Raw genomic sequence first — 16,969 nt, 5'->3', positions numbered from 1 at the left:
TGGAGAGGATGGCGCAGTGGTTAAGAGCACTGACTTCTTTTACAGAGGTCCTGAGTTCAATTCCCAGCAACCACAACCATCAGTAATGGGGATCCGATGCCCTCTTCTGGTGTGTCTGAAGACAGCTGCAGTGTACTCACATACATGAAACAAACAAACGGAAATGCCACTGTGCCATGTTAGCAGCAGCTACCCTCTGGCCCCAGTGGTCTCACTGCCTCCGTGGCTAGTCCCATGCAGAGACCGCTCATGCCCATCTCGTGGTTCTCTTGTTGTGAACTCTGCTCACATTCCCAGCATCTTCCCCTGCGGTTACAGTCACATTTCCCAGTAACCTGGTAAAATCAAAACTCTAGAGGCTTGTAATTTACCAATCAGATTTATATTAGGAAATTCTCACCCCACAAAACATCCACACAATAAACTCAGAGCTAATTGATAGATATTGATATATACTTCCCACCTAAATAAGACAAATTGTCCACTAATAATTCATCCCTTATAAGATATTCATAGCTACCTGTGGCTATTTAAAGCTATACAGCTCTGGGTTGTCCTCTTCCTCCATCTTTCTTCCTTCTCCCTCTCTGCATTCTCTTCCACCTCTCAAAAACTCTCAGCCCGCCCTCCTTTCTACTGTCCAAGCACAGGCTCTAGCCTTGTCTTTACCTGCCCTCACCTCCTTACAGACAGCAGTCTACAGAACTCTACTCCAGTGCATTCACCAATGACCATGAGATTAGCACACCGAGGTGCAGCCACTGTTCAGCAGTGGCCCCTCTGGGGAAAGTGCTCCACACTGATCCTTCTGAGGTAATTCTTCATGTGTAAGCTGGGACTGTACTTTGTGCCATGCTTAGGTTAGAAGCATTCCACGTGTCGCCCTTGTCACTCCAGCTGTATCCGTGAGGTGAGCTGAGCTGGATTGGATTGGTACAAGAGTTGCCTGTGATTACAAAAGGTGGACTTGAGGCCTCCTTGTGTTTACCGCAGGTTGTGTTTCTGTATAGAAAGAGGAGGCAGAATAAACCTGCCCTATGTACACCTCAGCCTAGGCCACTGTGCCTGGTCTGTATTGTGAATGGGGAGACATGGAAAAGAGAAGAAAAAAAAAGGTGGACTCGAGACCCAGTGCACAAAATTGTGATGTAACATTGGGTTCTGTTGAGAGTGAAGCATTTCTTTCAACTTATTTGTAATTAGCTACTTGTCTTTCTGATCTAACCTGAATTGTTGTTTGTCAGACTTGTTGGCCCATTACCTTAGGGGGGAAAATAGTAGATTAAAGTTGAAAATATTCTTCATGTTGATGTCATCTTAGAAAGACTAACACCACACTGGCTTATGTGTAAAGTGTTTGATCAGGTGGAATTCCTATTAAAGGGAATTTAGCTAATTTGCCTTTCTGCCATGAGTCTCTGAATATGAAGGGAATAGTACTTTGGAAAGTAAACAAACCAAAAGGTTTGCTTTACAGGATGTTTTCATAACAAATAGCCAACCATAGGCAGAGAGACATTCCTAAACAAGGCACATACCAAGCACCAACGCCAAGCAATGTCTGGACCTCTGCCCTTTGCTGGTCTGAACATCCTGCTTGTGCGTGCGGCGAATTGCTGCTGCTTTTGAGGGCTGTCCACTTTGCAAAACAGTTCTCTGCCCAGGTGAACACTGTTGAGTTTAGTTTGTTTAAACATTGCCTTTTAGCACCACTGAATGTCACATCGTATACCTGTCTGATTTCAGTGACTGTGCCCCTTTGATCTGTCACATTTAATAGTTAGGGGCAAATTGTTAGTTTAGTGGGAATTTGTTACTGGTGACCTAGCCATAAAGTCTGGCTCCAGGTCCAAGCACTTGCCAAATTAAAAGTAGAAGAGAATGGCTATATGCATGTGTGTGTGTGCATGTGTGTGTGTGCATGTGTGTGTGTGTGTGTGAATGTGTGTGTGTGTGTGTGTGTGTGTGTGTGTGTGTGTGTGTGTGTGTGTGTAAAAAGAAATCTGTTTCAACTTTAGCCCCAAACAGGAGGGAATAATTTCCATCTGCCTCTGCCTCCCACTATAGCACTATTACAACTGTGGAAAGACCAGAACAGAAACCTGGACTTAGGCATGTCACTGAGCTGTGAGACACCAGGGGCCAGGGCCTTTACTTCAACATGGCATTTTATAGAAAGCTGGAGGTGAAAAAAAAAAAAAAAACTTCAAAAAACATTTCTTCAGACTCAATTACAACGATTCTAGACTGTTTTGAGAGAGGCTTCTTAATCAGTGTCGCATAGTTTTATTCTTCATTACTGGTGCCTTGGTGCCAGCAGGAATAATTAGTTTCTTATGATTAACTTCAAGAGATTATTTTGGTGGCTAATGACTTATTTACATGTGTTTAATAGGGTTTTATATTGTTCAAAATCATTTCACCTGCATTATCTTAACAAGGCTGTGCTGCTAACTTTAGAAAAGATAAGATAACGGTTAGAGGTTAGAGGTTCTGAAGTCTGGTCACTCAGATGCTAACGGAGGCATGTGAACTGAACCTGTGTTCTTCAGTGCTCTCTGAAGTACAAGAAGAAGTACATCATCATATCTTGGATAGGAAGTGACGGCTGAGTTCTTTCTCTTTTGGGCCTTAACAAATTGGTCCTTCCCTCCCTCTCTCCCTACCTCTCCCTCTCCCCCTTCCCTTTCTTTCCCTCTCCCTCTCCCCCTTCCCTTTCTTTCCCTCTCCCTCTCCCTCCCCCTTCCCTTCCTTTCCCTTCCCCTCCCCTCCCCTCCCTTTTGCTCCTTCTACTTCTCCTTCTCCTCCTCTTACTCCTCCTCCTCCTCCTTCTTCTTCCCCCTCCCTCTCTCTCTGTTTATTTTCTTGATTGACATTTTCTTCCCCCCCCAAACATAATATTTTTAATTTGGGAATTGTATACATCGCACCCCAATCACACTCACTTCCCATTCCTTTCTATCAACACTTTACAGAACGTGGCTCATAGGCCACCTGTTCAGAACATTCTGGAATCTGCTTTTAAATGCTAATAACAACCCATTCTATACCAGTAGCTCGAATGAGTGTTGTCAACTCTCACAATAGGTGGCTTAGCTTTCATGGTTGGTTGGCAGTGGGTATTTTCTGTCTTCGAAATGGAGTTAGAATTCTCTGTCTCATAGTTCCTTGTATGAACTATGAAATGAGAAATAGGGCCAGCTGGTAAGTTTCAGTTCTTTAGAAAATTGAAAGTATAAGAGTTTGGAGAGCACGTTAAATGATGTAAAGGACCAGGATGGTCTGGTTCCAGGTAAAAGGCTTCTTTCATACGTTCTGTTACTACACAGGGTATTTGCCCACATTGAATTAAATACACTCCCATGTTCCATAATTCTAATTTTATATTGAAAAGCTCTCTCCAAAGTATTTTATCAGCACCATGAAGAGTTCTAAAAAATTTGATACAAAAATTTACCTAATTGTCAAAAATTGATTTCCACATATGGAAATTTTTAATGGATGCGCCAGTTGTACTCAGAGACTGGGGTGAGTTACTTGTCTGCCTGAGCTGAAGGTAAGCAACTTCGAGGGCAGAGGACCACCCTGTCCTGACTGGTTCTGAGAGTTGGGTCCTCCATTTTTATCCCCTGCAGCCCACATTAGCAAGTGTGTTAGGGTAGAGTCTTTGGGATTGCATTGGTCTCTGAAGAATGTTTCGTTTCTTACAGATCTTTGATATTTCCTGGGATCCATGTCAGCCCCACAGAATGGTCAGCTGTGGGGTGAAGCACATAAAGGTAGGTGCACAGCATTGTCGTTGTGTGTCTAGTGCGGCAGCCCGCGCTTGCTGTTGTCCTTGTGTGTCTAGTGCGGCAGCCCATGCTTGCTGTTGTCGTTGTGTGTCTAGTGCGGCAGCCCACGCTTGCTGTTGTCGTTGTGTGTCTAGTGCGGCAGCCCACGCTTGCTGTTGTCGTTGTGTGTCTAGTGCGGCAGCCCGCGCTTGCTGTTGTTGTTGTGTGTCTAGTGCAGCAGCCCGTGCTTGCTGTTGTCGTTGTGTGCTTGCGCTCGCTATTCTTCATTGTTGCATGAAAAAAACGTGTCGATACAGATGGTTTTGTATGTTTGATTTTTCCTTTAACTTTTATGTGCTTTGGCGTTTTGGCTGCATGTGTGTCTGTGTCAGATCCCCTGGAACTGGAGTTCCAGACAATTGTGAGCTGCCATGTGACTGCTGGGACTAGAACTCTGGTCCTCTGGAAGAGCAGAGCAGTGCTCCTAACTGCTGAGCCGTCCCTCCAGACTTTGGTTTTTATTTTTTGCAGCAGGGTTTCTCTGTGTCGTTCTGGCTGTCCTGGAATGCACTCTGCAGGCAAGGCTGGCCTGGAACTCAGAGATGCTTTTGCCTCTGCCTGTGGAGTGCTGGGATGCTCCACCACACTCAGTAGTACAGGTGTTTAAAAACATGGAATCTTAGAAATACCAGGCAACGTCTGATTAGTAGTAAATGAACCGAACTTCCTGTCCAGCTGCAGCTGGGCACTTCACTTGACTGTCATTGTTTTTAATTCTGAAGCGTAGCCCCTGTCGAAATTACTCTGGATAAATAACAGTAAAAATAACCAAAACCTTCAGGATAAGAACTAATTCAGAGGAAGAACACGCACTATTTACTAAATCATCTTAGAAGTTATCATTAAAGTGATAAAAATAAAAACTATTAAAGCATCAAAGTAAACAATTTGTAACAGTTTAGGCACAGCAACGTCTCTGACCAACAGTTTAGACATAGCAGCATCTCTAACCAATAATTCAGAATATGGTGATATCTCTAACCTCTCTGGGCACTAAAGTTTTTTGAATGAGGAGTGTAATATTACTTCATATTGTAGACAAAACTAAATTCTAAGCCAATTAAAGTGTGTAACATTTGAGAAACAATAGTTAACTAATGGAGTTTTCCTAGGTGATATTAAAAAAAAAAAGGTTGCTTTCATGTTGGGAAGGCACTTACAGACCACAGGACATTTGAACATGTGTATTTAGATGGGGAAGAGAAGAGGTCACAAGAGAAAGCTGATGAACTAGGGCAGCTGTAGGCTTTCAAGGCCCCCTCCCTGCACAGACAAAAACATCTCCTAGTTCATATTTTATAGAGTTACACTTTGTGCAGAGGCCACCAGAGGGCAGAAGCGAACCAGACAAGAGAACAGCTATACAGCTGGGTACATTTCATCCTGTGTTTACAAAAATATTTATCATCAAACCAGCTGGAAAGATGTCTTTGGCTTGCTGCAGTGTGACACTCAACATACAGAACCTTCTATAACGTCACCTTTTATAGAATAGAGACCCTGGAGGAGTACAAGAAACATTTAAGTGAATGTGTAACAGCCCTCTTCCATCTGTAAGTGCAGAAATAAGCTATCATGATAATATTGGTATACAGATATATAAATTAATGTATACTATGTATTTTCTCTCCCTCAAGAAAGCCACACCCAAGCAAGAATAAAGGACAAACAGTAGATATTAATGTATTCATGGAATGTAAAGACAAATCCATAGTTTAGACAACATGAATAATCAACAAAAATAGGAACAGTTTTGGCCATTGGATGACTAAAAATGCTAAATCTTATAGAATGCAGACTTAAACATAATTGAATATATTAAGATTATTATTACATTTTATCTGGTGCTGACATGGCTTCAGTGAGGGGCTGCTCCTAAGCTTGGCTGTGAATGGATAAGTTTAGTCTTTCTGACCAGAACTTGGCAGTATTTATTGATAGCTCTAGAAATGTCAATCCCCTCTAGTCCAGTAATTTCATGATGTGGAGTTTCTCCCACGTGACTTGTGAAGAATGCGAACCAAGAACTAATTCATTGCTGGGTAACTTTCCAATAACAAAGCAAAAGTGAGGGAAACCTGATACTGCCCAGCTACCCCATGGTTAAATAAAAGACAGCAGTCTTGAGATGCTGTGTACAATCACTGTAAGTCAAGGCTAAGATGGCCTCTTGCCAATACTAGGAAATATTCAAAATGTGTTCTCCATAGGGCAGTCTAGTCTGCTTATGGCTTTGATTCTTTTATTTATAGAGGAGTGGGTTCCATTATGGCATTTTCATGCCATTGTGTTTTTCTGTGGTTCCTTCTTTCCCCCACAGCCATCTCTATAGTGCCTCCTGCCTGCCCTGCTGGTTCTTTTCCTCCCCAACTTCCTGTCTTGTCCTTTTGTCATAAATAAGTGCCACCACACGATTTTACCCTCTCTCCCTAACCTTTCCTCCTGCTTATGACCACCTTCCCAGTTTCATGGCCCATGAGTAGAATATACAAATATAATTCTTTAAATTTAGTTCCACATATGAGAGAAAATGTATACTTTGTCTTTCTAAGCTTAGAATATACCTCTTATCCCATATTAAGCTCAATGAACTACCTTCCCTCCCTCCCCAGACAGAACTTATTAAAAAGGCATTCTTGCCTTTAGCAGTAGCAGCAGAGATTGGTGAGCCTGCATGTTGGATTACAACCCATCAACAGCTCATCACCAACTCGGAAGAGATGGGCTCGCTCATGCTCTCTCCTGACTATTGCCCCCTAAATTTTTAAAATGTATATATTTAGGAAATAGCACTAAATATTAAATTGTTTTCTCTGGGTAGAATTAATGGATGATGTCAACATTTTATCTTTTATACTTATAAGTTATTCCAAGATGATGAGCATTGCTTACTTTTTGTTTCTTGTGTATGTTCATGTTCTAGTGTGTGAGTATATAATCTCATGGCTTACTTTCTTGCTCTTGCCCCAAAACTATGAAGGCTCCTAATTCCAGAATCCACCACTGAATGGTGGAACCAGTAGTTCCACTAAAATGTTTACTTCTTTCTCTATTTCCCAAAGTGGCCAACAATGGCAGACATAAGATTTACACACAGCCTCTGGCGACCTGTGTATATTGCCTGTTGAGAAGTTACCTTTCATGGTCCATCTTAGAGCTCTTTCTCCTAAGCCCATGTTTACTGGACTCTAACTAGAGGAGCCACTTAATGAAAGTTTTCTCCAGACTCCTCTGTTTCCATCCATGCTAATTTTACTTTAGCTTTTAATTTGTTCTAATAGCAGAGGCAGATAAAACAACCCTAGACCTATGTTTGCAAACACCAAGGGCCCCTTCCGTGTCAAGCTTGTTCAGTTGGTTTAGGCATTTTCCCCTAAGCAAGACACACATTGTACCTCAGTGGAGGAAGCTGCACATGTCTATACCCCTTACTTATTCTCCTTATAAATAAATCTAGAATAAACCAATTTTTAAAAGATTTCCTAAAATTTTAATTGTGTGTATTTGTGTGTCTTTATATGTTAGTACAGGTGCCTGCAGAGCCTGGATCCCCTGGAACTGGAGTGACAGTGGTTGTGACCCTCTGGGTGTGTGTGGGTGCTGGGAACCCAATTCATGTCCTCTACATGAGCATAACATGCTCTTCCCTTCTGAGCCATCTCTTCAGCTGAAACTGGTTATACAAGTTATTTTTACTTTTGCTTCTGCCTAAACCCAGAGTTAATGAAGAATGATTAGATTAGAAGTGGAGAGCAAAAGACTGCATTTCTAGAAAACCCTTGGTGTGAAATTTCTGGAGCCATCTTGCATGGTTTTATAAGTTTCATATTTCTTTCCTGCAGGCACAAATATTAGGATTGTCACTGATTTTTTTCCCCATACGTTTTTGTCCCGTAGAGTCATCTAATCTTGCTCTCCTGGGTGAGATGTAATGTTGTGGATAATGTTGAGTCTTCTTCAATCCCCCATCATAGAATGGAAGGACTTGGGAGACTCTTTCAGGCCAAAAAAGCCCTAAGTACTTGCCTGTTCTAACCAGATGTGCATTTTTTATCATTTAATGGTGCATAGTTAGTACAAAATGCTGCTGTTTGCTGGAGGACATGGTCCTCAAGAAGAGAAAATATCTTAAGTATTGCCTCCCTGGAATTCTTTTTCCAGGCATTCATTTATTTATGTCTTTTAAAAGAATCATTTGATGGCTTAAAATTCTCTATGTAGGTATCTGACTTGTGGTTTTTGACAGAAAAGCTTTTCACACAGAGTCAGGGTAATGATCTATATTTTTGGTGTTTGTCATGTAGAAATATTTAGCTCAGGCCAGAGGCACATATCTCACATCAAAAGACAAATTAGTAATTCTCCATCCAGTCTTCGGACATGAGAAAACACACAGAGAGGGGTCACCATGGACACAAGTTCTTTTGTGTGGTTGTACAGAGATAATCTGTGTCTAAACAGTTCACATTTAAGATGCTAGTGTTTCTCAAATCTTGCACCTAATTAGCATTCTTCCAAACTTCTTCATTTCTTTTATACATAATTCAATACCCTATGGCAAAAATACCTCCCAACAAAACAAGTCACACTTTGCTCATCCGAGGCTAATTTCAAATGGTTGAATGGGTACCCTCATCTCTGCTATGGGTCTGCCTAGCAGACTTCTGCCTGAGCCCACCAGCACCCCTGAGAGGGCCACCATTTTTTCTCTCCTGCAGGCACAAAGTATTAGGATTGTCACAATTTTTTTTCTTCAATACTCTTTTGAAAAGTCTTTCTGCCTGCTTCCTCATTTGCATGTGAAACAATAGCAGAATCCATCCTCACCTGTGCTCCAGAGTGTTGTGAGGTTACAGAACAGGGGTAGACGGCGTCTGGAGGCTGTGAGGGCTGGTGGTGGCACCAGAGTCACACCAGTCCCTACATTAAAAACTGCATCAAGGAAAAATACGGAGTTTCTGTGTAACTACAGTGGTGTCCCTTCTGTCATCTACAACTTGTCCAAGCTTTAAGCTGCACTCTCCCCGAAGATCTGTGCAAACAAACTGAAGGAGCCTGGGTAACTGTGCCTCAGAGAAGCATCACTTGTGTTTGCAAACATATATGAGCCATTCTCTAGTTTAAAAAAATTGTAATACTTTGGTTTAAGAGCAATTATTTTTATCGCTACCATGTTCTAACCAACTACATCAACTAGCCTGAAAAGCAGTTTTAAAACTATAAATACATACTTTAAAATGGCTAGTTTATATATTTTATGTAATATGAAGTTGTTTCTAACCATAATGCGCGCGCGCGCGCGCGCGCGCGCGCACACACACACACACACACTCCACATCTCATCATATTTTCTATGTAGTCTTATTAAGTAATTCTGTCTAGCCTGGAAGTTGCTATATAGACCAAGATGGCCTCCAGTGTGCAGTGTTCCCCCTTCCTCTGCCTCCCAAGTGTTGAGATTACAGGCATGTGCTGCAGACATGGCTTTCTTTTTATACTTATCTTTATTTCTGAACTTTTCTACAATCTATATCCATTTGACAAAAGGCAAGTTCCATTCTGTGAACACTGGAGTCATTTAAAATGCCATTAAGCATTAGTGTTTTAAAATTTTGGAGCTTTTAACGTTAAAAACTATTGTTGTGAGTTTTTCTTGTGCTTCTAGAGGTATGCAGAGCTTTTCGTGGTTCTCCACTGACAACAGAGAAACTATTTATGTTTAAATATATATTACAGATAAAGTATAGTCTATAAAATTACTGAAAATACCAATAGTGGAATGTATAGAGAGCAGTCTATTTCAGCACATATTTATTTAATTATGTCCTAGTTTTGGACACTATGTGGAAATGCCCTGACTGCAAAAAGAGGGATATTTGGCAAAACAGGAGATCTTCAGACTATTCTTTGCCTTGCATGTGCCAAAGAAGACATCACATACTCTGGTGCTTTAAACGGTGACATCTATGTCTGGAAAGGGCTCACCTTAGTCCGCACTATTCAAGGAGCACATAGTGTGAGTATTGCCATATGGGGCTGTGGGATGATGTAATGAAGGATGATGTAATGAGGGATGATGTAATGTGGAATGATGTAATGTAGGATGATGCAATGTGGGATGATGTAATGTGGGGTGATGTAATGTGGGGTAATGTAATGTGGGGTGATGTAAAGTGGAATGAATAGGTTAAGGCCACACATTTCCATGTTTCTGCCCTTAGATTTACAGTTAGGCTTCACCAAACAGTTTTATACACATACATGAAACCACTCATAAATATTTTCTCATTACTTTTGTTACCTAGGGAAAAATACATACTGAATCCAGCCTTCACCTTAACTTTTAATTGGCTGATTAGTGTTACGCTTCAGTAGTAGTTTGCTGTAAGAACACTTTATCATTTCTTAAATTACTGTCTGCTTGCTTGTGTCCTGGAAACTTGTCAACCTCACAGCCTACTTCACTGAGCCATGGCTGTTAAGTTTTGTATTTTAGTTTAACAGGGTTAAATATAAGGGCCAGAGAGATGGCTCAGTGGTTAAGATCACTTGCTGCTCGCAGAAGACCCGGGTGCATTTCGAAGCACCCACTCGGCACAATAGAAATAGATAAAGAACTGTTAATCTTAATACTTTCAAATTCATTGACAATCACTTCCTTTAGTGCTGAAGATTGAACCCAGAGCCTTGCACACTAGGTAGACCTCTGTCATTAAGCTGCATCTCTAGACCTTATTATTCTTCCCATGAAGCAAACCTTAGACAACTCTGTGAAATAGTTTACTTTGTAGCCTTCCTTGTCATCTATGGTGAAAACCATTTGTCTTGGCTTCATTGCCAAATGAATATTAAAATAATTAAGAGGTCAGAATCTGTCTTCATTCATTAAATAAGTTGCCTTAGCAATCAGTTTCTCTCTACACTGGATCTCTGTCAGCGTAATGTAACATAATAGCTTTGAAAAATTCAAGTAAAGTAAGAGTCAAAGTATTTTCTATGTGAAAGGAATTCATGCCATAGCACACAGGGCTGACACGATGCTATTTGTGGTCCCAGTTTGTCAGAAGTGACACCATCCTGAAAGGTTGAGGTCTGTCTCAGGCACCTCTATACTTGTAAACTGGGTGGCACCATGCTTCTGTGTTTCTACTCCATTGGTTAGAACGTAAGTGTGATGCCTTTGTCATGTCGTTGTTTTAGAAGGCTCTCTTGTTCACTAGGCAGATGTATTCATAAATAGCATTGGTGGTAACAGTCTTATGAAATTAGATGTGTTGGAATTGCTTTGCTTCCTGGTGGTGGCTATCTTACTGTGACCCAGCTCAGATGCAGTGGGTTGACATGCCGTCAGATTTCAACAGAAAATAGCGTCTGCTTTAGTTAGTTTTGCTCTGTTCTTTTCAATCATGGAGATTCAGCAGCAATGGCATTTGTGACTGCGGGATTGAATTTCTACTGTATCCTTGACAGGCTGGAATCTTCAGCCTGTACGCTTGTGAAGAGGGCTTTGCTACCGGTGGACGAGATGGTTGCATAAGATTATGGGACACTGATTTCAAACCAATAACCAAAATTGATCTCAGGGAGACGGAACAAGGATATAAAGGTAATGTGCATTAGTACCATGTGCTCTAAGAAGGTTACATACAATGCCAAGTTTTGTGTTTTTGTTTAAGAGCTGGAGAGACAGCTCAGCTATTAGGAGTGTTCACTGCTCTTGCAGAAGACCTGGATACAGTTCACACCACCCACGGGGTGCCTTACAAGTGTCTGTAATGCCAGTTCCAGGGCTCTTGTGCCCTCTTCTGGTTTCTGTGGAGATTAGGTATACGCAGAGCACGCATACGTGCATGAGGCATATCATTTGTACAAATGAAAGGTTTTTTAAAAAGAATTAAATATGTGAGTTTTATTTCCTACCTGTCAGTGTTTGCTTTATTCTATGAAGACTTTAAGGATTTACATAAAAATATTAAATACAAGCTCCAAAGTATGTTGGAAATACATAGATTTTTTTTTCCTGCTTGGCACAAAGCTACAGTGGTCCTAAAGCAAAGACAGATAACATTACAGTGAAGAAGCTGAGAGGTTTCCCAGAATATGGGATTATTTTCAGTGATAAAAGAGAATTTTTGGACAAGGAAGTCAATAAAGTTGATGATGTCCATCCTCTGAAAACAAGCCTATGACCACCTGCAGCAATTGGGTGGCCGGGGAAAGAAAACATGGACCGTATGTCCTCAGGCTATCTTCCCTAAGCAGTGTCATTTCCAATCAAACTTTATTTCTAAATTTAGCAGCTGAGCAATGAGCTGGCTATTGTGATTCATCTTATACCACAGGCTACCTCCTTCCTTCTCTCATTCACTATGTGATTCATCTTATACCACAGGCTACCTCCTTCCTTCTCTCATTCACTATGTGATTCATCTTATACCACAGGCTACCTCTTTCCTTCTGGCATTCACTATGTGACTCATCTCTTACCACAGGTTATCTCCTTCCTTCTGGCAGTCACTATTAAAAAGTGAAGCACAGCTTTTCTGGAGATTGCACTGGCTCTATCGTACGGGAGCTGCAGAGACATAAGACCAGGTCTCTTAGAAAATTGTAGAATTTGGTTTTCACTTCACTACATCGATTAGGACAAGGTCGTGGTCCTTAAATTCTCTACAATATCATATGGTTTTGAACAACTTTATTCAGAAAAAAATGCAAACACGCGGAAGAAAGTTAGTTTCTCTGAGAGCCACATTACAAAAAGCAAATATTTCAACCAAACAACACCAGACCCCTACCCTGTGAGCATTTGCAGAGAGTGGCGGCAAGCAAGGATGGAAGGAGGGAGTGAAGGAGCAGAACAAACAGGACACAGAGGGGACAGCAGGTCCCTACACTGTCCCTCCCTCAGGAGATCTTAACCGTCTTCTCTGCCGACTCCTTGCTTCTCGAAGGAAGTAAAGCGGATTTGAGAGGAGCAGATTCAGACAAAACAGTGTCAGGCTTGCCCTGGTCTCAAGGGGGATGTGAAACGACATGAGACTTTTGGTATGAATGAACTTCCCCTATTATTTTGCTATTGGGTAACAATGATTGTTGACTTCATTTCCATGGAAATTATGTTTTCTGGTTCTTTTGTGGGCTTTTGTTTTTATTTTTCATTTTATTAAGAAGACTTTCTAAACATTTCGGCATGAGCATTATCATGTTCTTGTTCTAACTCCAGTTATCATGTTCTAATTATCTAATTCTATCATTATGTTCCTGTTCTAATTCTATAGCCCTTTATTGCTACTTTGTGTCTCAAGTTTGAAAATATTAATCAGGAGCAGTGAGATAGCTCAACCAGAAAAGTACTTGATGCCAATTCTGATGACCTGAGTTCGGTCCCTGGAACTCACATGATAGAAGGAAAAAACTGATTCTTCTGACCCTCATATGCATTCTGCACACGCATTTATATATGTGCACATGTATGCACACACAAAAATAACTAACTAATTCCCATTTAAAAAATACAAGACTACCATTTATTAGCATTTATAAACTCTTACTTCAAGATCCCACTTAGTGTGGAACGTGTGAAGACTTCCTTTGCCCCTCTTGTAGACGTCTAGATCTATGAAGTGAATCTAGCAATTTCCAAGGTCTTCAGTTGTCAGAAATGAAGAAAGACTTTTCAAATGAACTACGGTAAATACTACATTTATGAAAATTCTATAGCTTTGTTATAAAGAGATACTACTAATCAGTTCTCTTTTGTTTTCTAGTCAGCTTTGAATTGATGAAAACACCTGAATTCCAGTGACAGCAGTAGCTTTACTTTAAACTGAATGTGCATCAGCTTGGCAGATGTATCACATTTACATCAACAAGAATCATCAGGATCAGGACAGACTCTTAGAACTCCGCCCTCCCCACACCTTAGTGAAAAAAGATGTGCTTCCCACCCGGAGGGATACTATCCACAATCAAGAGAATTGTAGTCTTTCAGTTACACCAATAACTTCCATGCTTTTTTTTGTGAATGAACAGACTTTTTCTTAATTGGACATCCAGCAACTTTTCTTTAGCAACAGTGTTACGTGATTATATAAATCTGCAACGGAACTTATCTAAGATCTTTAGTTTGCAGTTTTGAAAACTAAACAAACCAGAACTAAAAGATTGCTTTTATAATGAGCTTGGCTACAAAACCTGATATTTATAGTCCCCATAATGTAAATAACCATACATTTCACGACAAATGTTTTATTCAGCTGACTGCGCTGTACATCTGTAATCCCATCTCTTGGGAGGTGGAGGGAGAAGTTTGTGACTTTGAGGCCAGGCCGGGTTCTATGTTAAGACCTTGTCTTAAGAAAAAGGGTGTGGGGGTGAAATGTTTTATTCAAGGTATTACTGTGCCAGATCACACTGGACACATGAACCCAAAATTCTAAACCTTTTCATAGATGTGTGTTTCAGAGCCACTGTGTTTCAGGGAATGTGAGTTCCAGAGTTTTCAAGATGGGAGAGAAGTTGGACGTTAGTGAGAGCACACAAGCACGCAGGATTATGAACATCAAGAGAATTGCAGACTTAGGGACCTAATCCATGCCAAGTATAACAGCGCATGTTGCATTCAACTTTTTAAAGCAAATTAGTGATCTGGATGAAATGATGGAGCTTAAAATGGTTATTAAGGTTGACAAGAAAATGTAAAAATAATTCTTAAAATGGGTCAATCAAAGTAAATTACTTCTACTGTGATAATATATTTTACCTAATTGTTATAGAGTGAAAAGGAATACAGTAATTATTTACCCAATACAAGATGTATTTAATAAACATTTATTAGGCATCTGTTGAGATGTGTGTCGAAGGATAAGCAGTTCTGAAAAGCATGCCTTGAGTCATTTTACATTTTTCTGGGGATTCCAGACACATATATTAAATAGCCACTTGTCTAATAAGCTATAAAGTGTGACCTGGAGGAGTTCTGCACCTGGAAAATCAGAGCAAGAGCTGGTGCTGGGCTCTGCAGGACACAGGCCCACTGTCCCCTTCCTGGTCGGGAGTATCACCGAGCACATGATTTCACACTTGCTTTGTCACTCATTCCAGAAGCTTTAAGAACTGTTTTATGTTTATACATCACAATCCTTTTTCAAAACCATCCAAAGATTCCCCATTTCTCTGAAACATCCAAAGTTCATAAGATGGCCTCAGAGTACCTGCTTCTTTGTCTGCCTTGCCCAGGCTGCCTCACACTTTTTTCTCTGTTCTTTCTCAACTTGATTCTCTCCCCCCACCCCCACTGAATCCTGCATGGATTGGCCTTGTCTGAACTTTCATTCTTCTTCCAGCCCCTGGGCATCCCTGACGCTTTGCACCCGTGACATACAGCACCCGTACCTATGTGTAGTGTCCGTAGCCTTGTTTATGTCAACCGGGTGTCTGTTTCCCCTGATGCCTCCAGAGAGCTTACCATAGTGCCTCCTGTGTGCTGGAGACCTGGAAACAGGTCAGACAGTGAGCATCACATTCAGACTGGAGAGCGGTAAAACCAAGAGCCAACCCAACTTAAGGAGAAACACGTAGCCTGGTTCCTTCAAGCCAAGTTTCCAAGTTTACCCTTGGCCAACAAGGACTTGGATGGGTTTAGGGAAAGAGTACTAAGCTTATGTCACCAATTTGCAGGGTGCTTTGCGCTCTTTGACGGTTGGCTTACGCAGCCTTTCAGTTTTCTCCGTCCACAGTCCTCTCTCTTGCTGCCTCTCTGCTCCCGCCACCCTCTGCCATCTTGCCCCAGCAGCTCTTGAACTGTCCAGCTCTGTTCAGCTCACTGCTTGGCGCTTCTGCAGCTCAGACTGCTGAGTGCTCAGCAGCTGTTCCTGCTACTGCTCCACAGCCTCTGCTGCCGCCGCCTCTTTGCTGTTCCTTTCTTTGTGTTACGGTTCAGCCCAAGCTACTGAAAGCTGTAGTTTTCTACGTTCTTCCAAATGTGGAAAGAGAAACCTTTATTTACCCTAATGTTGGAACAGCAGAGCAGACACAGCCCAGGATACTGTCTTGCAGCTGATGCTTTAAGTGAGCCTGAGAAATCTGCCTTTCTAGGAAAAGAGGAGTGCCTTTTCAATACTATTTATAGCCGTAGAGGTTTGTGTTTGGACCAGTCACAGCCTTGCAGAAATCTGATAAAATGTTTTAAGCATTGTTGGCTAGAGCTGCATCTTCAGAGGCCTGGGCAGCCAGCTGTGGTGGTTCCATGGTTTCTCCGGGCATCAGTCGTATGTTCAAGGTGGCTGGTGATACATGAGGATGGATAGTTCAGGTGTACATTTGATTAATAGTCCTTTCACTTAAGACAGGGCAATGGGGGTAGTCCAATTTCTGTCAATTAGTGAGTGAAAGTGTTTCGAATGTCTTTTTATTTACAGAAAAGTGAACACCAGAAGTAATTACAATACCTACTTAATGAACTGACCACTAACACTAATTGTGACATTTAGAAGATCTCAGGAGGACCTAGAACCTGTCCATTTGGGTCCTCCCTGTCTGTCTTCCTTACATGTCTACTGCATTCGTTCCTTTCCTATAGCTGTAATAAAATATTATGACCAAGACAACATAATAGAAGAGTTTATCTAGGCTTACAGTTGCTGTGGTTTGAGTCCATAATGGCAGAGCAAAGGCATGGTTGGAGAAGTAGGAAGCTGAGGTGTGGGCTTGCGTATCGGAGACTTCACACGGAAATCTGTCTAGGTGTGCGGGTTCAGGTGAAGAGGAGAGAACTCGGGCAGGGAGGAGAACTGCTGCTTCCACTGCTGGTGCTGTTCTGCCTCTGTTTCCACTGCTGCTGCAGGACATAGGCTGGGCTGAGCCAGCAGGAGACTCACTAGCTGGTGAGGGGTGTAGGGGAGGGAGCTTCTGGTGGCGATTCCGGGAAAGTAGATCTCTTCCCCAAGTGGCTGTGTTACAGCTTTTATGACACAAGTTCTCAGACAACGGAGTATTTCTTATTCCTTCTGAATAGGATTCTTATATACAGTTTTGGGGTGGATCAGGTCTGACAGCAGGTACTTCTTCTTGGCTTGGTCTGAGAGCCTGGGAATACCTCATGCACATATTTGAGGGTGTGGTCCTGCTTCTAC

General features: G+C 41.6%; 1 protein-coding gene across 1 annotated transcript in view; it reads left to right on the top strand.

Moving 5' to 3' along the window:
- The window catches only part of EML6 (EMAP like 6), a gene marked incomplete at its 5' end in the record, with an annotated part of 256,971 nt that overhangs the window by 112,407 nt on the left and 127,595 nt on the right, over positions 1-16,969 (top strand). Inside the window, 3 exons of the mRNA XM_080936006.1 lie at positions 3,711-3,779; positions 9,664-9,849; positions 11,304-11,439. Of these exons, the coding sequence (XP_080792132.1) occupies positions 3,711-3,779; positions 9,664-9,849; positions 11,304-11,439 (391 nt within the window). The remainder of the gene's footprint in view (positions 1-3,710; positions 3,780-9,663; positions 9,850-11,303; positions 11,440-16,969) is intronic.

This window comes from Micromys minutus (assembly GCF_963924665.1).
Source record: "Micromys minutus genome assembly, chromosome: 1".
Classification (NCBI taxonomy): domain Eukaryota; kingdom Metazoa; phylum Chordata; class Mammalia; order Rodentia; family Muridae; genus Micromys; species Micromys minutus.
This window is presented reverse-complemented; position numbering and strand designations above follow the sequence as displayed.